The sequence below is a fragment of the Plasmodium vivax genome, chromosome 8, assembly GCF_000002415.2.
Source record: "Plasmodium vivax chromosome 8, whole genome shotgun sequence".
In the NCBI taxonomy this organism is placed as follows: domain Eukaryota; phylum Apicomplexa; class Aconoidasida; order Haemosporida; family Plasmodiidae; genus Plasmodium; species Plasmodium vivax.
In genome coordinates, this window is record NC_009913.1 from 694,531 (window position 1) to 714,987 (window position 20,457).

Genomic DNA, 20,457 nt, shown 5'->3' on the forward strand with positions numbered 1-20,457 from the left:
GAGGCCTTTACACAAATGGCATCAAATCGCCATTCGCACCTTCTGCGCAATGGCTCACTTTTACGTTTCCACAACGGGCGAATTTGGTATGCCCTCACGTGGGAAGCTATTTTACAAAAATGAGCACAACTGGGGTTTTGCTGGGCATCATTTTTTTTTTTTTTTGCACTGTTTGCTTACACAATTGTGTAGGTAATTTTTTTTTTTTTCTCTTCCTCGCGTGGCCCTGTCCATGTGGCATTTCAATTTGAGGTGGCTCTCCCCTCAGCTGGGACAAAAAAGTTAACTCCAATTTGGCGCTGACAGATGCGCAAGGGAAGGATGTTCACCAGGAAAGCGCATCCTGCGTACAGTTTTGTGCCATTTTTCCCAGCGCGTGTGCGGCGAGTATAGTGTCTCCTTTGGGCGGAGTCATCCTCGGCGGGGGCTTCCCCATCGCGGGCGCAGTGAAAAAACAAACGTTTCTTTTTTATTAAAAACGAGGGAACAAGGTTTGTGCCGATCGTTCGACGAAAAGGAAGAAGTGGAAAGACAAAGCGGAAAGACTAAAACGGGGAAGCTAAAACGGAAAAACTAAAGACACAAAGGTGATCCACAAAAGTGACCCACAAAGGTGACCCACAAAGAGGGTGCCACAAAACTGCCCTGTGCGGGGAAAAAATTAAAACTTAAAAAATACACCTCAGGACAAGAAAAAAAAAAGCTTGCCACTCGGTAAGGAAGCTTACACGCTCGTGCTAATGTGCGTGCATACCGATGGGACTTGCCTCGTATATGCTACGTGGCGTCCACCCCCTATTTGCACAAAGATGGGGGAAAAAAAAAACAAACCAAACAGATGAGCCAAAAAGGTAATACAAAAAAATAAACAGTTGCTATTCTGTGCGTATTTATAAAAATCGTCCAACCCAGAGTAGCAACATCTTAATAGTGCAAAACAGCTTGTCCTTCGTGGAAATGGATTATCGACTGGTACAAACCATCGCTGCTCCTTTTCCAAAGGTGTTACCTAGGCACTGGCAATGACTCATTAAGTGATCCCCCAAACAGACTTCTCTTTTCTTTGGTAATTCATGAATGGACAGAATTTTTCCGAAGAAATGAACTTGATAGCCCCTTTTGAAAAGTGGGACACAGGTGCGATGAATGCGTACGGAAAGATCTACGCTTGTAGAAAAATTATCCAACATGGTGCTGTTCCACATGATACTGTGCCAGTGTGCGTATTGACCCACTTCCTCACACTGAACCCGGCTCCCCTTTTTTTTCTAGGCCTGCTTTACTCCCGGGAAAAAGCCCTGGGTAAATTGCATAGAGTCCATGAAACTTTTGTAGTTGTTGTTTTCCAAGCTGTTCTTGAGGGACTGCTTGATCACCTTCTTATCATAGTCGTTAAACTTCAGCCAGTCTGAGCAGATGTCTACGTCTTGTATGTAATTCTTTCCTAGCTGGACACCTGGGATTTTCATTAGCTGTTCTATGGTCAGGTTACTTTCATCGATGGTGGTATGCATGGAGTGCATGTCATTCGAGGGGGTACCCTTTTGGTATGCGTTTAAAAAGTTGGGCACCACGGAGACGTTTCCGTCGCTTTTGTGTAGGGGCGCGGCTTCTTTTGAGAAGCTTTCGGGGTTCCACAGATTGGCTGGGTTGGAGTGGTTTGCCGATCCGTTGTGTGGAGCGTACTGGGTGGAGCTGTTCGGCATGCAGGTGGCTCCGCTGTGTGGCATGAAGGTGGCCCCACTCCGAGGCATATAGTTTGACCCGACATTTGGCACATAGTTGGCACCGCTGTGTGGAGAGCAGTTCATCCCACCGTGTGGCGCGTAGCCCACCCCGCTGGGCTGCATATAGTTGGGCCCCATTCGGTGCGCACTGCCGCTCCACCCATGGCTGGAAGGCTTCAACACACCGTTTTCATGCATAGAAGCAGTCTTGAGTACGCAGTTTCGGTTCAGCTTCTCCTGGGAGCTATGCAAATTGAAGCTGCTCATTTGGGCATTGCTGTTCCTTTTCTCCTGAAGGGAGGTTAGCTTTTCCTTAAAAAAGGGGTAACTGCTGTCCTGGTGTCCTACATTTTGCTTGCCTACCAACGTGTTGTTACTCAGATGTATAGAACCCATTCCCTTCAGAGCAGGTTCTGCTTCTACAAAGGGGTTAATAAAAGTCATCTTGGCATTACTGTGCTGTTCCATTTTGCTAACCTCATTACTGGCGTTTCCTTTGTTGCAGGGGTACCCCGTTTGGTTCATTTGCTCACTCCTAAAAAGACACCTGTTTTCGTTCGTAAAGGAAACGTGTTGCTTCGTATTCACGTCGCACATGTTGAGGAAGTCCCTTTCCTTCTCTACTGAAATTGCCGCTTTTTTTTCATGCTCTTGAAATTTGGCCACGGACATGGGGTTGTGTAAGGTGCTGTTTCGCTTCTGAAATGGGAAAAGGAATTCGCCGCTGGGCTGGTGGTGCAAGAAGTGGGAGTTGGTCTTCTTCGTGCCCATCGGTAAAAGTGGTGAGGGGGGTGCCATTCCTGTGAGTGCTCCGCTTGGAGCGAATGCCCCGTTCGATGAGTGCGTTGTGTGATGCGTAGGTGCTGCGGAACCCCCTCGAGAATTGTAATTTGGCTTATATGCTCCCTCCACCGTTTTGATATTCCTGTTGGGTGCAAATGCAACGTTGCTACCTGCTTGCACTGGGTCGTTCGAAATTTCGCTGTAACATTTAGTGCCACTTATGCCCCCGTTTGTGCAGTTCTTCCAGTTTGGCATTCCGCTTGGATGGTTCAGATGGGCAGCGGCGAAGCCACTCATAGGGGTAGCGGCGAAGTTACTCATATGGGCAGCACCGTAGTTCCTCAGAGGGGCAACGCCGTAGTTACTCATATGGCCAGCGCCGTAGCTACTCATATGAGCAGCGGCGAAGTTGCTCGTGCGGCTATTCAGAGGGGCTCCTCCCTGTACGCCGCCAATCCCTCCACTGGCCGCGCCTAACACGTGGGCCTTCCTAGTAAACATGCTATTGACCCGTTTCTTTCCCCCATCTTGCGTTTTCACTTTGCACAAGTAGTTCCTAACTTTGTCAATGGGGTTGTCGCTGTCTTTGTGCTCGCCTGGCTTGTTGGTTGAGTCTGTGACCGAGGTCTTTCCTTCTCCCTCCGTTTCTGCGCCGCCTTCCTTCTGTTTTGAGCTGCCATCCTTCTGTTTTGCGCTGCCATCCTTCTGTTTTGAGCTTCCATCATTTTGTTTTTCGATTTCCCTGCTCTGATCTGCTTCCTGCACCTGGCTAGCCTCACCTGAGTGACTCTCCTCCTCATCATCGGCGCCCCCCTTCCCCGACGCGCACTTGCTTTGGAAAAAATTTAGCTGCTCCATGAAGTGGCTGACGATGTTTCCGCCCTTTTTATTATCGCAGAGGTAGTTGTTATTCTCGTTCGCGAAACAGCTCTCATAGCTGTGTCTGTTTTGGGGCACCTCCTTGGGGGTACTCTCTTCTGCTTTGTTGCCCCCCTCCTTCAGTTCGCCACTTTTGTCCTTTTTCCCCTCATCGGCGGCGTTGCAGAAAGGCACGCCTTCAATAGCAGTAGTACAGCTGACCGATTTACTGCTTCGGAGGGTAAAATTTTTAATTTTATTTGTCACAATTTCGGTAAATCTGTTGTACGCCGATTTAGTTTCGGTTCCCTTCTGCCCATTTGTTTGGATTCCTTTCTTCTCATCCGTTTGGATCCCCCTCCTTTCAATCGCTTCGATCCCCCTCTTCTCAATCGCTTCGATCCCCTTCTTCTCAATCGCTTCCCCCCCTGGGGAAAGCTTCCCCTCGTTGAACCCGTTTCCCAAGTTTATTAGGTTTTTCAAATTGGCTAGCTTCTTAAAATTGGTTAGGTTATTCAAGTTGCTCTCCAAACTGTTAGAGTTGGCTACATCCCGGCTGTCTTTTTTTCCACCCCCCTGGTTTATCTGCACCGAGTTGTTATTACTCTTGGCGCTTGCATATCTGCTCGTGTCGTTAGAGCTGTTAACATTTCTCCTAAAGCCTGAGTACCCATTGGGGCTTACCATTTTGCTGTACCCATTGCTGTACCTTTTGTCCGTGAAGGGGGGTTGCCTTCGGAAGTGGTTCATGTGGCTGGCGCGTTTGTCGCCCATAAGTTTGGCTTGTAAGTTCGACGGCTTCTCCGCGTGATTAGCGTGATTAGCGGCGTTAGCGGGGTTAGTAGCGTTAACGGGGGCAGCGATTTTCCCTTTGAGGGGGTCATCCCCGCAACGCTCCAACCTCTCGCCATCCTTGCTATCTTCGCTTTCTTCTTTAAGTTGGTTGGCCTGCTCCGCCGGGGTCTTCCCCAGGGCGTCCTTTTCGTCTGCTTCTCGCAAATTGACCTTATTTTTGTCAAGCAGCGTGTCATCTTTCGAAACTTCGACCTGCGTTTTTTGGTGCCCCCACAGTTGGTTGCTTCCTTTGGTGAGGTTTGCCACGGGGATGTTGGCTGGCTTGGTTTTATCCTCAGGGAGTTTCACACCGTTCACCGTTTCCTCCGCCTTCCCAGGTTGGACTGGCAGGTTACCAGTCCCGTTTTTCACTTGGGCCAACTTTCCGCTGTAATTATAAATTAAATCGTAGCTGTGATTTTCGCTAGCCAGCTGCTTCCTCTCGTTAGAACCTTTGCCCTGTACTTCCCTCCACAAATAATTTTCTGATTTCATTTCGCGCACTGGGTGGAGTCCTCCTAGGGGGGACTTCCCCATTCGCATTTTATAGGCGTCGTTAAAGTTTGGCAGATTCGTTATGGACGCCCTGTCTTGCGTCTTAACCTCGTAGGGGGTCATTCCGTTTGGTATGTTTGCCCTTCCATGGGCGATACTCATGTGGGCGCCGTTCATGTGGGTTCCATTCATGTGGGCGCCATTCATGTGGGCGCCATTCATGTGGATGCCGTTCATATGGGCACTGCTCACAAGTGCACTGTTCACACTGACGCTGTGCATGTGGGCGCCGCTCATGCTGGGCACTCCGGGCTGGCCCTTCTTGTGCGGACACCTCATCTGGGGGGCCAGTTTACTTTGCTGCACCAAGTGCGTCTTCTGGAAAGCGGCGGCAGTTTCAGCCACACCTGCCGCGACCGCTACCGCTCCTGCGTTTGCGGCGCTGGTGGGGCCGTACCTCTTCATATAGCTCGCAACGGCGTGCATGCTATCATCCCTGCTATACTTAGGATAGTTAAAATTGAGGGTCGCCCTGGAGTCCACCTTTTTATTTTTCCCCTGGTCGGGGTTTTCCCTTTTAATGCTGAAGTTATTCGGCCAGAAGATTTTGCTTTTCCCCTTAATTTCCTCTGCACCTTTTTGGCCCTTTTCGCCCTTCTTACTGGTTACCACCTTTTTAACATCCCCGGGTGTTTTTTCTTCCACAGTTTTGGAGATTGCCGCCGTTTTTTTCTGCTTCAAATTTTTTGCTAATTCGTTTTTTTTCTTTCCGTCGGTTAGACCGCTGGAATTTCTCTCATCCGCTGTTTCTGCTTTGTTCGTTTTTTTCGTTTTCTTCGTTTTATTTATTTTTTTATTTTTTTCATTTTCTTCCTCACTTTTGGTTAGCTCTTTTGTGCCTTCCTGTTTTTCACGTGTCTTTTTGACGATCGAGTCCTTCAGTTTGGCGTTTTTGCACGCGGCGGGTTTTGCATCCGTCTGCGTTAGGTTTGCGTGGGATTTGTTGCCACTGGGATTGCCTCCTCCAGTGTTCCCGCTACCGCGCATAGCACTGTTGCCGCGTATAGCACTGTTGCCGCTTATAGCGCTGCTACCGCTTACAATGCTGCTGCCATTCGAGGGAGCCAACTCCTTGGGGAAGGGCGTGCCGGACCCTTTTCCCCCCCGTTTCGCGCAGGCAGTCGGGTTTTTCTTCGCGTCATCGTTACCTGCGCCTTCCTTCTTGGTGTTCTTTATTTCGTCCATTATAATGTCCTTTGTCAAATTGCGAGTGTTGTTCTCTGCATCTGTCAACTTGATTGCCGATTTGGTATCCCCCTCTTCGTCGTTCATAGGGGAATCCCTCTCTCCCGTTTTGGCGTGTCTCATAGCATTTTCCCCCGCCTCCGTGGTGGGAGAGCCGCTCAGCTTCGTTTGCTGCTCACTGGATGTGTTTCCCGCTACGTCTGCACCTTCTCCCCCCTGCGCGTGGCGCGTGGCGCTCATCTGCGAGAGGATATCATTCTTGTGAACCAGAATTTTCTGACTGGTCAGGTAACCCGCTATGATATCCCTCAAGCTTCTCTTCGGTGAGTCCTCCTCCGAGAGAATCAGTTTAATAATTTCGTTTATGTGTTTGATGAGGTTGTCGAAGCAGTCCAAGCTGTCCAAGCTGTTTAACCTGTTTGACCTGTTGTGCACCTGCAGGACGTCGTTAAACAGTGAAGCGAATTTCAAGGACACCAGCTCGAACAGCAGCTTGTCCTCCACCTCCACGCCCTTGTTACTCCTCATTAGCAGCAGCATATTGTTAAAATGGACGACCATCTTCATAATTTCGTTAAAGTAGTTACTGTTTTTTTCGTTCCTCTGTATGACGTACGATTTGATGTCAGCAAGGGTTATATATTTTTCTTCCTTTTTTTTTTCGCTGCTTGTGCATTTCTTCTGTAGGTTTCCCTCATCAGAGGGATGTGAACCGTCTGCCATAAGTTCCCCCTTTGCACTACCATCACGATGACGCAAAATAGCGTTGTACAGCAGCTCCACGTTGGACGAACTCATTTGGTAATTCGCATCTGAGGAGGCATTCTTAAATGCGTCGAAGGTGATTCTTTCCTCCATTATGTTTAGCATGCCCTTGAGCACGTCCTCCGTTATGTAGTTAGTAGCGTACACATCCATGTTGACGGATTCTTCCTCGAAGGAGAAGTTCATGGAGGACGTTTTTTTCAGCGCCTCCACGTTAAATGGGTGCGTCTCGTCTTCGCTCTGTGGATGGGCATGTCCCCGTCCCCTCTCGAGCGCCTTATCTGCGTCGTTTACCGCTTCGTCTACCGCTTCGTCTACCGCTTCGTCCACCACTTCGTCCACCGCTTCATCTACCGCTTCATCTACCGCTTCTCCCACCAGTGGGGCACCCCCCTTCTGCTCGTTCTTCCCAAAGTCAAAGTACTTGGACACGTGGGAGACCTCAAATTGGTACTTGGTAAATATTTTTTCCAACTCCGCGGAGCCGTTCCTGCTGCTCCCGCCGCTCTCGCTGCAGGCGCCGCTTCCGGAGTTGCTGCCCACGTGGGGCGACTGGAATGCGTCCTCCGGTTCGCTATCATCTTGCATAGCAGTCTTCTTAAGGTCCCCCCCTGTAATGTCCTCCGCGTCCTTCTCCGGGCCCTTCCCCTTGAGGGGTGCGCACAAATTGCTTATATCGCTTAAGTTATAACCCAGCTCAACATACACCCTCTTCCTCGCCTCATCCGCTATGGAGGAGATGTCTAGCAGGCTTTCCTTCTCAATAAGGGAAGGGGAGTGAGATTTCCTGTTGCTGTAGTTCAGTTCTTCTAGCGATTTGTTACTCAATGCTGGTTTCCCAAATGTGCTGCTCATCTGGAGTTGGTTCTTCTTCCCGTTCTTGAGTTCACCTTTTGGAGATTCTTCATCCTTTGCATCTTCGCTCATTTCCTGGTCAGAGTACTTCTGAATATCGTCATAGGAGTTACTTTTCCCAGTGCTGTATGTGGAGTACCTCTCCCGTTTGGCTTCCTCATCTGTGTGTGTCTCCTCAACCTTAGCGGCTTCCTCATCCTTAGTGGCTTCTTCCTCCGTAGCGGCCTCTTCATTGCTGTCCTTATGGAGGAGCGTCCCATTTTGATTCTTTCCACCAGCGAAATCAGCATCCCCAGATGATTCCCCAAACTTCTTCTCCCCCTTGAACGCTGTGGTGTTATCTAGACGGTCAAACGCGTGACTTGAGTAACACGAGTAGACGTTATTCGACCCATTGGATACCTCCTCATCTTTGCAACTGCTCATGTAGCAATCATTTTTCGTGTCGTTTTCGTTATCCTCTGGAAGGAACATGCTTCTTTGAAACTCGGTCATAATATTTTCCTTTTCTCGATTGTGGAGCATATGACTGTCCTTCTCCCCAGAGTGATCACTTTGTTTTCCTTCCACTTGGCCATCATCCGTTTTGTTTACTAACAAATTTGTACTTTTGCCTTTTTCTACGACTGGAGATTCTTCTTCATTAAAATGGCTCAGAAAAAGCTTCGAATATTCACTCGTCTTGGACACGAATTCGTCCAGCATACTTATGGTGTACTGCATTGGCGTTTCTACATTTTCTTTCTTCTGCGTTTGCTCATTAGATGTCCTTTCAGCATGTTCGTTTTTTTTCTTCATCATAGTTTCTTTCCCATTTCCGTTGTTGTTTTGCCTGACCAGGTGGTCATTCAGCACTCCTTTCATGTCTCTACTTGCTACATCCGAAAGGGGAGTCCCCCCCTGTTCTTCCAGCTTACATTTTGTCATACCTTCCGGGTTGTCCTCCCTCTCCACAGAAAAAAACATCCTTTCGAAATGGAGTGTGTGTGTGCGGATATCCTCTTGGGGTCCTTTTCTCTTCGTTACGGGATGTTCGATGGGCAGGATGGCCGACCAAACAGTTTTCACAAATATAGGAGTAAACAATTTATGAACAAGCGCGTCAGTGGGGGAAAGAAGTCACAAAAAAGTAACAAAATTGGCCAAACGAGGGAGAACTGACGAGATGCAATTTGGCGGAAGCTACAACGACATGTCTGGGTCACCCCGTCGGAGCCTCTTGCGCCTTATTCTGCTTAATTCGGATTTTTTTTTATGGCTGCGCTTTCGAAATAACCTTTCGTGTTACTCGTGCGCGCCGATTTTGTGGTCGAAAGGGGGCACCACGCGGCCGCCGGCATGGTCTAGAACTGTGTGCAGTTTTGGGGCCACGCGTTGACGGGGCCGGGGTGATGTGAAAAATAAAACAGGTGAAATGTGGAAGTCAAAATGGTGAAATGTGAAAAATCAAACGGGTGAACTGCGGCGGAGCGGACGGGTTACCCAAGCACAACCGCGCGCGTGACTGAAAAATAAACGCCAAGGGTACACCCAAAAGCTGCGCAAGGGGGGGGTCGGCGGGAAAATTTCCGCGGCAGGTATGTTGTCAATACGAAAAAAAAAAATAAGTTTTACAAGTTGCAGAAGTTACAAAAATTGCAGAAGTTACAAAAATTGCAGAAGTTACACAAGTTGAAGAAGTTTCACAAGTTGAAGAAGTTTCACAAGTTGAAGAAGTTTCACAAGTTGAAGAAGTTTCACAAGATGAACAAACTGCACAGCCAGTTGTCTTACGAGCATGTCCGCACTCAACTGCTAACGTTGTCCAGCATACTGCCACAAAACGTGTTGGACGGAAAAAAAAAAAAGAAAAGGTGAACGTGAAATTTACAATGTAAAAAGCATACGTAGAAAAAGAAAACGAAAAAAATGTGCGTCTACAAAGAAAACAATGTCCTCAAAAAGGGGATTTATTTTTGTGTAATTTGTTTTTTTTTTTTTTCTTTTACACTTTTTTGCCCCATATAACATGCTTAATTTTTTTTGTTACACTTAATTAATGTATTTACAAAATAACATTTTGACAGTTAAACAAAAAAAGTAAAATGCCATCGAACGTTTTTTCCTTTTTTGCAGCATATTCCGTATTGTCAACCCTGCACAATGCCACATACAAAATGGAAAAACGAAATGACAAAAATGCACGAAAGTGCAAAGGATTAGCGTTTTGTCTGGCGGTCAAAATGTGTATTGCTGTGTCCGCACCATCTTTGTAGTGTATTTTTTTTTTTTTTTTTTTTTTTTTTTTTGCGTAGTATGTGAAGGGGAATAGAAACATACGATGATGGGAAGGACGCGCATAAAATGGTTACTTCCCCTGTTTGGGATTTCCCCCTCGTCACTTCGTCTTACGGGATACAATTCTGCATTCACATGTGCCCATACAGGTGCACGTGAACACCCGTGCTGGAAAAAGGGGAGGTGCAACGTGTTCTTTAAGAAGTGTTCCAAATAGAAACATTGAATGGGAAAAAAAACGATGGCGCATTTTCCAAGCAGAATGTAAGAAACTGCAGTTGTGTAACGCATAGGAATGTTCTGCTTTTTTTTTTTTTTTTTTTTCAAACGGGTTGGACAATGGGAACTTCACATTAGGAGCTGCACGCACATTTATTTAAAAAAAAAAAAAAAAAAAATAGAAAGAAAGGAATGGAAAATACTTAACGAGGGGGCGTACTGCTGCTCGCGAATGGACCCCCAGAGATGCAGAATTAAAATTTAAAGCGTGTGTTGCCCGTCCTTGCAGCTCGAAAAGCAATTTCTGTAACTACGCTGCGGAACAGGCGCGGCGAATGCAGGGCCTGCCAAAAGGACTGTTTCAAAAGTGAAGCAACGTTTCGTTACGCAGAATTATTTGTTGCTTCCCTACCACTGCGCTGCATATTAGTGGTGCCTGCAGTTATCGCAGTATGGTTGCCTTTCCCACCCTTTTTTAAACGTGTCAAACGTACCCACCATGTCGAACGAAGTGCGTACCTGCGTGCGGCGGCAGCATGGGGTGGCTAACATAGAGCGTTGTGAGGATGTCTACGTACGTGTCTGTGTGTGAAACGCCACTGGTTTGGTTAGTGTGCATTCCAATTTTTAAAGCGAGTTAACAGCGCACACATTTCGCATGGGGATAGGTAAAAATATTCCCTCAGGGGAAAAGAAAAATTTAAGTTCTGCATCAGTGCGCAAGCGCACACACGCAAATGGCCTATTTGCATCTTTTTTCATTTAAAGCAGTTCCCCTTTGGGGTGATGTGGGGGCCCGGAACGCATAATATGTGCCGTAAGGACCATCCTCTTTTTTTCACAAAATGTAAACGAAAATTTTAATCCTGCATTAACGCACGAATGGCTGGCAGGAGTGGCCATTCTCAACTTGGTCTACATTTCACCCTTTTTTTAAAAATAAAAAGGGAAAATTACAATTCGAATGGTTTGAGTCATGCTAAGGTTCCACGTGGGGCGAAATGGCCATACACATGTTCATATATGTATCTTAACATGTGGGTTTTACAAACCAAGCAACATTTCCCCTCCTGGTTTTCCCCTTCTTCTTCCTCCTCACACACAACACTCCGACGTTGTCACCGCCTTCTCTCGATTGGTAAAATGATTATGTCGAAAAAAGGGGAATGGAATTAATTCAGTTCATCCCCCCTCCCCTAGGGGTTCCACAAAAAAAAAATTATTCCGATGAAGCGACGCATAGCATGGTGCGAAACTGCGTGGCGAACAAACTAGTAAAAAAGGTCAACATGAATTATGGCGCGCCGTTCAATTTGCCATTTTGTCCACCCTTACGCAAAATTTCGACTCTTGCGCGGTTTCTATAGTTAAGGTTGTTCACAAGGCTATTCACAAGGTTATTCACAATCGCGTGTTGGTAACACCTCGTGCGTGTTAATGCTTTAATGGAAGAAAAAAAGGGAAGATGGGGGAATTATAACAGTTGCGAAGTTCTCGCATAGCTTCGCCACAGTTTGGGCATAGCCTCTGCAAACTTGTTTTAATATATTTTTCTCCGTGTATCTTTTCGCGATACTCATTTCTTCGCTTCTTATGCCACTTTTGCTTTACTTTTTGTCCCATCTGAAGGGCGAACCATTTAGCATCATGCCCGAAATGGTTGGAGAAAGGTGAGAGTTTTTATTGCTTTTTTTTTTGGGTACACCTTTTCTTGCGCTTTTTGTGTACACTTTTTTTTGCGCTTTTTGTGTACACTTTTTTTTGCGCTTTTTGTGTACACTTTTTTTTGCGCTTTTTGTGTACACTTTTTTTTGCGCTTTTTTTTTGCCTCCTTTGCGTAGGCCCCGAACGGAGCCCCGCTTCGCAGATTCGCAGATACGCTGACACTTTTGAATGTGGTTTCTCCGTTAGAGATTTTTGTCCTGTCAGTTACTTTCTTTCACCGTAGCATATCCCTCTCTGAGTAAATTTTTTTTTTTTTTGTGAATTATCAAACGCGTTCTATACGAAAGAAAACACGTGGATACTTGCGCAATGTTCAACTCGCTTACTATAACTTTTTTTTTTTTTTTTTAATCCTTTAAAATAACGATAAGACCCCGATTCATGTGAAACGCTTGAAAGCATGGCATCCGCAGACGAGGATGAGTGGAATGATTACTCGAACGCCCTCAAGTTGTTTGAAAAAATCGAAAAATTACACAACGAACATGTTAAAGAGACAAACCAATTAAAGCAATGCAGTGGTAGAACGTCGAACGACTGTGATCAGCCGCATCAGAATGAAAATAAAACGGGAAAGGATGCAAAAAACAGGGACGTTATCAAACGTAGTATGTACAATTACGATGTTGTTAATTATTATAAAGACGAAGCGATATTAAGGGAAAAAATAATGGAGTTGTCAGATGATATAATGGCGGCAATATATCACATTTACGATTTGTTTCGCCTTTGCAAGGATAATGTTTTTCTGTCCTTTAATGGAGGGAAAGATGCCGTCGTAATTTTACACCTCTTCAGGTGTGCATACGCTAAATACATACATGATGTGAAGGGGGAAAGAAAAAAACCAAAGTTAATTTACTTTCAAGACGAAGTAAACGAATTTCCAGAAGTGTACCAATTTTTAAACGAATGTGTCTATATGCACGATTTTGACATTACTGTTATTAAGGGGACATGGAAAAGTAGCATTACAAAATTTATAGAAACTTTTCAAAGGCAACATCGAATTAGCAGGATGGATCAAATGAAAGAAAATTTCGTCGATTCTTGTGCTTTCTTCCCAACTATAGCATTCATTAATGGCACAAGGTTTAACGACACACATAGTGAAAAGTTACAAATTCTGAATATCAGTTCAAGGGGACTCCCACCATACTTGTATTTAAACCCAGTTTTTTACTGGACCTATGGAGCCATTTGGACCTTTATTTTATATTTTAAATTTGATTATTGCATTTTATATAATCATGGCTACTCCTCCATCGGTTCAGTCAATGATACGGTAAAGAACGAATTCTTAAAATGCAACGATTGCTATTTACCTGCCTATTTCTTGAAAAACTGGGACTACGAAAGACACAATAGAGTGTCACCTGAAGAGAGCCAAGGGGGAAGCTCCTAACAGGTTAATTGGCGGGGGTGCACTTTTACTATTAAGGGTAAAAAAATATATTATATGGGTAACCGCAAACGCACACATTTGCAACATTTCGGAAAAAATTCTGAACAGTTCATAAATTTTTTAAAATGTGGCCCATTTTGAGGTGGAAACTTTGAAAAAAAAAAAAAAAAAAAAAACTAGTTGGGAGAATTAAAAATGGCTATTTAACCGAATTAAAAAATGGCTAGTTGGGAGAATTAAAAAATGGCTATTTGACCGAATTAAAAATGGCTAGTTGAGCGAATTAAAAAACAGCTAGCTTTCCTTACTCCCCCTTTTATTCTTTTGCTAAATTAAGAACAGAAACCGAAAAGTATCTCAGTGCGCGCATCCTGTACAGCATATGAAAAAAATTGTGCTACCCCAATAAATTGTTTCACATATAAACACACATTTTAGGCATTTTTTTTTTTTCATTGCCTTGCTTTTTGATTTATGCGTACCATATTTGAACACTGCTCATTTGTGTAGATTTAATTTTGATAGGAACCTGCTTTCGCGACTGCTTATTACGCGACTGTTTCTTCTTTTTTTTGTCTTTTAAAAACTAACATACGCTTCACTGCCTTGTGAAAATTTTTTCCCATTGGGGGGAAAGATTTAAAGCAAAATTTCAATTACGGGTAAAGATTAACATCTTTGTAGAAACGCAACGTCAGTAATAAAACGTGCCCAATCTTGTGCGCGCAAATTTGCCAGCACATGTTTCACTTAAAAAAATAATATACTCGCACAGTTAGCGGAGAATGGGACATATACGTGCGTGTGCACGTCACACGCATGCACACAAATGTGCATAGTTAGACACTTCTGTCTACTGCAAAAACTACCACATTTGGCGAAAAATGTACCAACGTAGTAGATCCGTGGAGCAAATTTGCTTTCAAATTTGGTGACAAAAAAAAAAGAAAAAAAGAATAGTTACACAAATATGGTATGTTTCGATATGCGCACTTCACACATCGCACTTACGGAGGGAAAACGCTTCCATTTTAGCTACTTGCGCCACCGGAGTTGCCATCGCTATCCGAATTGTACTCATTAAGAATGCTCGAAAGGTCCTCCTTCTTTTTAATGACAAAGTTGTAACTCTTTTCGAAATTGTTCCTTTTCGCACTTTGTTCGGTGCCTACAGCTGATAGGCGGCTTTTAAAAATGCTGCTTCTTGGTTTGGGCATGGGCCCTTCCGTTTCTTGCATGCCATCAGTATTTGCTTGGTTTGTTCTCCGCACCTTAATCGTTCCGTCTGTGCCTACTTTTGCCGCTTCGTCACCATGAATTTGCCTTTTTTTGGCTCCCCCCCGTAATTCTCTTGTTTTACGTAAGGGGCTGTTTGGAAGTGTTTCATCTCTGGCGCTTTTGTCGCAGTTGCTGTTATGCGCTTCGTTGTTGTGCGGTTGGCCGCTTTGTGCGTCATCGTTGTCAGCGTCACTGCTGTGTGGGCCTGCCTCCTCTTCGCTCGCCCCCCCCGCGTCTTCCTCTTCTAACACCTCCTCTACGATGACGTCGTCCTCGCCCGCGGCCGACCCTCTTGGCGCGCCCCCAGGCTGATCCGCAGCCCCCCTACTTTTGCGAAGCAAAGTGAAAAACGCCTTTTCATCTTCCGAGTCTAAATTGTTCATGAAAAAATTATTTGTATTATTTTTCATTTCGCTGTTTTCGTACAATTTATGCAGCGCCTTATTGATGCTGTCAAATTTGTCAATGTGTCTTCTGTTCATATTTTTCAATTCCTCCAACTGTTCATTTGTTTTTAATTCCAGCAGAGCATTGTAGGACTCCTTTTCCTTGTTCTTCAGTTTATCTTCTTCTTTGATGAGATTATTTTCTCGATAATAATCATCGGCAATTTCCTGCTCCTTGTGTGCATCGTATGTTCTTATTCCTCCAGCTATTAAAATGTAGTCTCCATTTTTGGGATCCGTTTTGAAAATAATTTCATTTTTACACTCAAAGCATTTTCCATAAAATTGCCAAATGGGGATGTTCAGGTAACTTTCGTCTCTTAATTTCTCAACCCTGGAGTTGAATTTCGTTCCAACGTATGTGAAGCTTTTGCATTTGTTGCATTTCAGTGTGAAGGGGTACATCATTCTGATGTTTAAAAAATGCTTCTTCTTCTTGTTATACTTATTGCTCTTGTTTTTTTTCTTTTCGATTTTTCTCATCAATTTTTTGCTTTCCGTTAATTTGTCCGGATCGAAGTCCGGGGGGATGTACTTGTTCAGCACTTTCCGTTCGGCCATGGTTCAGGTGAAGCGGGTGGAGTAGTGGTGGGGGGAGTAAGTGAAGGTAAATGCGCCACGAAGGGGCTACTCGAGGGGGGAAGCTATGCAGATTGGGGATACCTAAATAAGTATATCTCCTAAATCGCCCTGTTGCAGTTGCTTCTTCACCCCCGCCTCCCTAAAACAACTGCAAATTGGGGGGAGGGGAATTCCCATTTTTTTCCATCATCCGAGAGATCATCAACGGGGAAAAAATATACCCATCACGCTTATTTCTGCGTGGTTGTTGGGAAAAATAAATTGCTTCGCAACATGGTAAAAAAAAAAAAAAAACTACATATATATATATATGGGACCGCAAACTGTTGCATTATATTGCATGAGGGCGCCAAAGTGGGATGGGGAACTTTCGCGAGGTGCCAAAAAATGAAGAGGATACTGCGCGGATCGTTCATTCGTTTTTTCCGTTAATCGTTTGTTCATTTGTTTTGCGGATTGTTTATTCATTTGTTTTGCGGGTCGCTTGTTCATTTTTTCGCCAATCGTTTGTTCATTTTTTCCGCGAAACGATATATTTTTTCCCCCTTGTTCACCCCTTTGCCTTTTTTCGCTTTACACAAATGAGCGCGGTGGCTGACTGCTCTTCTTTTAAAAAAAAATGGATGCAGCCTTCTCCATTTTAGCATTTCCTTTTTTACTGCTTCGAAAGGACAAACGTGAAACGCGCGGGGGGCTTCTCCCGAAGGCCGTCGTTTTTCCGTCGCGCACGATGGGTGTGTTTGCGGGCGGTAAGTCGAAAAAAATGGGAAAAATTGGAAAAATTGGCAAAAAATTAGCAAAAAATGGCAAAAAATGGCAGTAACTGACAAAAAGGGCAAAGATGACGAAACGGCAAATATGACGAAACGGGCAAAGATAACTAAACGGGCAAATATGACGATACCGACAAAACACTTTTCATCATTTTTAATGTGCAAAAAAACATTCTCCCCAAAGGGCTTCCTCACCACTCCAACCGCCCCTGATGGCCAACGTGGAGCACTCGCCATGCTGGGCACGTTCACCGCTTCCCACTGATCACTCCCGCTTGTCGTTCTGGTCACTTTTGCCCTTCCTCTTGCTGAGCTCCTGCTCGCGCTTCCGCTTCTCCTGCTGCAGCTGGTTCTCATCGAGGAGCTTCACGACGAACTCGTTGTTGGGTCGGTCATCGATGAGTATGCCCAGGTTTAGCAGCCGCTCATCTCGTAGCAAATCGCATTCCTTCAATAACGTCTCATTGTTAGCCTTCACACTGTTAACAAACTCGGCGTAGAGTAGATCCCTCTGTTGGGCAGCAGCACTGCTTTCACATTCTTGTTCTCCCTTTTTGGTGGCATCTTTTGTCTCTTTGGTAATTTTCCTAATCAGTTTAGCATTGCTCTGCAGTGTGGTCCGAATGTTGCTTCTATACGTGCCAAGCGTGTGGAGGAGTTCATCAAACTTGTCATTCTTCTCACCTTGCGCTTGGCCATACACCAACCCGAAGGTATCCAAAATGAAGGAGATATAATGCTTCAGCTCCAAGAGTAACCCAATTTGAATCTTCTCATTTTGTAAATATATATTAATTTCGGTGATTAGCTTTTGCAGTGCTAGAATAACTTCAGGCGTGTTAAAGTTATCCAACAGAGCCTGATGCACTTTGCTCTTTGTCGAACGGAATAGCTTGTTAAGATTGTCGTCCACTTGGGTCCAGAACAAATTGGAGTTAGTCAGGTGGAAGTTTTTTATCTTCATCTCGAGTAGGGCGAAGAAGTTAAAAACGAACTTGTCAATCTCTACGCACTGAACCATGCTTTCTCCATTGGGGCTATAATTCATGAAGCTATCCCACTTGTTTAGTAAAAATAAAATACGAATCTGGTTGGGGGTATACTCACTTAGCATATGTTTTATTGTTATAAAATTTTTTAACGATTTTGACATTTTCAAGCCTTCTATGTGTAGATGACCCGAATGGAGAAAATAATTCACCCACTGACTTGCATCAAAAAAAGCTTCACTTTGAGCTAATTCGTTATCATGGTGTGGGAATCGAAGGTCCACTCCCCCACTATGAATGTCAAGGACGCTTCCTAAAATGTTACTAGCCATTGTTGAACATTCTATATGCCATCCGGGTCTGCCTTTTCCCCAAGGAGAGTCCCAATAAGGTTCATTCGGTTTGGAGGATTTCCACAGGGCGAAATCGTACGCATTTTTTTTCTTCTTTGATATGACTCCTAAATCTCCTTCCCCTTCCAAAATTTTCGTTTCGTCCTTCACAGAGAGTGGCTCCATGCGGGCGTAAAAATGCTTCGGACTTTTTTTAAACTCGTCAATGTCAAAGTATACACTACCTTCTTCACTCACATAGGCATATTTATTGTCAATAATTTTTTCTATATAATGAATAATTTGATCTACGTATTCGCTGACCCTGGTGATGGCTGTCGGGAGGAGGACATTCAGCTTTTTCATGTCTTCCCAGAATTCGCATTCCCATTTTCTGGCTAGCTCTGTGAAGCTTACCTTCTCCTCTTCGCTTCTTTTAATAATTTTGTCGTCGATATCCGTTATGTTTATCACCATGAATACGTCGTACTTGAAGTAATTCACGAGGATCCTCCGGATGATGTCGAAGCTCACGTAGGTCCTCGCGTGGCCCAGGTGCGCCGCGTCGTACACCGTCGGTCCGCATGCGTACCACTTTATTTGGTTCTTCTCCTGCGGTGGGGTTGAACAGGAGCAATGAAAACAGGAGCGGTTGCGACGAAAGCAGTTGCGATGAAGCAGCTGTGGTGAACCCAGTTGTGGCGAAAGCTGCTCTGCGTTCCCCTCGATCTTTCCCACTTCCCCTCAACCGCTCGCGGCTTACCTGCGGAACGAACTCCACCTTGCTCCGCGTCAGGGAGTTGTTCACCAGCAAACCCGTTATTTTCTTGCCCTCCTTGGGCGGCATGTCCCATTTGGGCAGGCTGCTACTCGTCTCCATGCTGCACTGAAGTGCTTTTGCCTTGGCCACGTGTCCGTCTGCTCGCGTGGAGAAAAAAAAAAATAAAACAAATAAAACAATAAAATTACAGTGGTGCCACTCGTGATCGTGGTAGTTTTCCTCCCCCTTAAAATTGCAAAGCGCGCGGCACCCACACAACACGCACAGACACATGCAGAAGCGACACGGCGGGAGGTAATTCCTCACTTGGGGGGAATGACCAAATGGGTGTAATCGACTGCGGAGTCACACGAAAAGGTCACAGTTGTTTGGGAGCAAATTCGAAATGATTTATGCATAAGCGTAAAAATGCATAACCAACCGTTTGCTGCAAAGTGGTCAGCGTGATTGGTGTGCAAAATTGGGGGTGAAAAAATTCGTTTCACTTTTTTTTGCTAGCATAAGCGAGTATTCCAAGGGGCGAAGAAAATAAAATTACGCGCAATGGGAAAGAAAAAAAAACGATAAGCAAATAGAGAGAAGATCTAACAGTGGGTATGGCTCACACTTGTGCATTCACCTCCACGTGAGGTATACCCAATGAAGGCTGCACATTCGAATTGCTTGCGGCGCTCCTATGAACATACCAATCGTTGTGTGTACACTATCGGTATGCTTTCATCTGTGCAGTTACATAACTCGCGAATGCCCTTTTGGTGTTTTTTTTTTTTTTTTTTTTTTTCCTTCCTTACTGTGAAAAAAATGGTACCCCTTGCGATGAAATGAGTTGCGGATAAAATACATCCCCCGGGGGCTCCACGGGGTCTTCCTCTTTGTGAAAATGAGCCTTTCAGAACGGCTTATTACTGACAGGGGACTCGTGCCGCGCCCACTGCTGCGACTGCTCCTGGGAAGCTTTAGCGATGCAGAGAAGTTCTTATTGTGCGAAATGGCGAAAAGGGCTGAGCATATCAAAATGAAAAGTTTCATTTAAATTTTTTACACATATATAGTCTGGTATATATGCATCTCCGCGGTGAGGGGCGTGCAGGGCCAAGCAACAATCTCCGTTTTGCAGCTCATCGCGCGGAGTTGGCGCCAAGCGCGAAGAACCAACAATGGGAGGAAGGCGCAGTCACGGTGGTGATCAGCGATCAGCGAGTAGTGATCATTGATCGGCGATCGGCGATCGGCGATCGTCCTCACAATCGCTAGTGTTATCCTTATGGCAGTGTTAATATAGCCCCAAACAGAAAAAAAATAACGAGGGAAAAAAAAAAAAAATCAACTTGCCATCGTAGTGCAGTCAAGTGAAGGGTCGACCAGGTTGCCCATAAGTACATCGTCAATATATTTTCATACGTGCATCCTCCCCACAGCTGTATGCCGCTGGCAATACGGCAGAGTAAGCACATGGGAAATGCATATCAAATCAGCCGATAATCAAAGGACTCCCTCCCAGTCATGTTGCATATACAACTGCGCAGTAGAGGCTTTTCCGCTTTATTCCCAAGTTTATGAGGTTGTTCCCAATTTTGTGAACGGACTGGCCCCCCCCTGCTGCAGGTCGTTTTTTTTTTTTCCCCCACGTACAAACATGCTTCTGTTCAGTTCGACGTGACTCGCCTCGCTCCGATTTGAAAGAAAAAGAAAAAGAATAAGGGGAATCTCGATTGGAAGGGACAAAGAAAGCGACGCGCAAGCCAACGCTCAGCTGCCCGCGAATGTGGATACCTGACTTGGGGAAAAAAAAAAAAAAAAAATAAGAAAAAAGAAAGAAGGAAAAATTGACCCAAGGGGTGATGCAAAATAGCTCCCCCGTTGCAGATCGAATTAAAAAAAAAAAAAAAAGAGCCGTGCACGAAGGGGGAAAAGACTGCGTACATAATACATACCCTGGGGAGGCACATATATATGCCACATAGACGCATGTGCGCAAGGGCGAATGAGCGTGGAGCGTAAACCGGCGCGGCACATATCCACTCGCGTGCGGGGGGAGCCCAAAGGGTGTAACTTACTTGGCGCACTTCAAACGGTGTAACATATTTG

General features: G+C 45.1%; 4 protein-coding genes across 4 annotated transcripts, besides 6 other annotated features; 1 reads left to right on the forward strand and 3 right to left on the reverse strand.

Annotated features, from left to right (window-relative positions):
• Positions 1 to 251: 251 nt before the first annotated feature.
• Positions 252 to 274: a microsatellite.
• A 214-nt stretch (positions 275 to 488) lies between these two features.
• Positions 489 to 516: a microsatellite.
• Positions 517 to 1,091: 575 nt separating this feature from the next.
• On the reverse strand, positions 1,092 to 8,528 carry PVX_094965 (hypothetical protein, conserved; the record flags this gene model as incomplete). The annotated part of the gene is made up of 1 exon (XM_001614411.1): positions 1,092 to 8,528. The coding sequence occupies one exon, from the start codon at positions 8,526 to 8,528 to the stop codon at positions 1,269 to 1,271; it is 7,260 nt and encodes a 2,419-aa protein (XP_001614461.1). The 3' UTR covers positions 1,092 to 1,268.
• Positions 2,856 to 2,883: a microsatellite.
• Positions 3,055 to 3,076: a microsatellite.
• Positions 4,725 to 4,803: a microsatellite.
• A 1,771-nt stretch (positions 8,529 to 10,299) lies between the features above and the next one.
• Positions 10,300 to 10,319: a microsatellite.
• Positions 10,320 to 12,183: 1,864 nt separating this feature from the next.
• On the forward strand, positions 12,184 to 13,188 carry PVX_094970 (FAD synthetase, putative; the record flags this gene model as incomplete). The annotated part of the gene is made up of 1 exon (XM_001614412.1): positions 12,184 to 13,188. The coding sequence occupies one exon, from the start codon at positions 12,184 to 12,186 to the stop codon at positions 13,186 to 13,188; it is 1,005 nt and encodes a 334-aa protein (XP_001614462.1).
• Positions 13,189 to 14,219: 1,031 nt separating this feature from the next.
• Positions 14,220 to 15,995, reverse strand: PVX_094975 (hypothetical protein, conserved; the record flags this gene model as incomplete). The annotated part of the gene is made up of 1 exon (XM_001614413.1): positions 14,220 to 15,995. The coding sequence occupies exon 1, from the start codon at positions 15,471 to 15,473 to the stop codon at positions 14,220 to 14,222; it is 1,254 nt and encodes a 417-aa protein (XP_001614463.1). The 5' UTR covers positions 15,474 to 15,995.
• A 253-nt stretch (positions 15,996 to 16,248) lies between these two features.
• PVX_094980 (cysteine -tRNA ligase, putative) lies at positions 16,249 to 19,659 on the reverse strand. The gene is made up of 3 exons (XM_001614414.1): positions 19,161 to 19,659; positions 18,352 to 18,506; positions 16,249 to 18,200 (listed from the first exon to the last, which is right to left on the reverse strand). The coding sequence occupies exons 1-3, from the start codon at positions 19,396 to 19,398 to the stop codon at positions 16,533 to 16,535; spliced, it is 2,061 nt and encodes a 686-aa protein (XP_001614464.1). The 5' UTR covers positions 19,399 to 19,659; the 3' UTR covers positions 16,249 to 16,532.
• Positions 19,660 to 20,457: the final 798 nt, after the last annotated feature.

Excerpts from the sequence above, each read along its gene's own strand:
- PVX_094980 (XM_001614414.1), bottom strand. The coding sequence starts at position 19,398 with ATGAAACTTTTCATTTTGATATGCTCAGCCCTTTTCGCCATTTCGCAC. Across the intron at positions 18,507-19,160 it reads GGGGTACCATTTTTTTCACA|ACGGACACGTGGCCAAGGCA; the intron begins GTAAGGAAGGAA and ends CCACGCGAGCAG. Across the intron at positions 18,201-18,351 it reads AGGTGGAGTTCGTTCCGCAG|GAGAAGAACCAAATAAAGTG; the intron begins GTAAGCCGCGAG and ends ACCCCACCGCAG.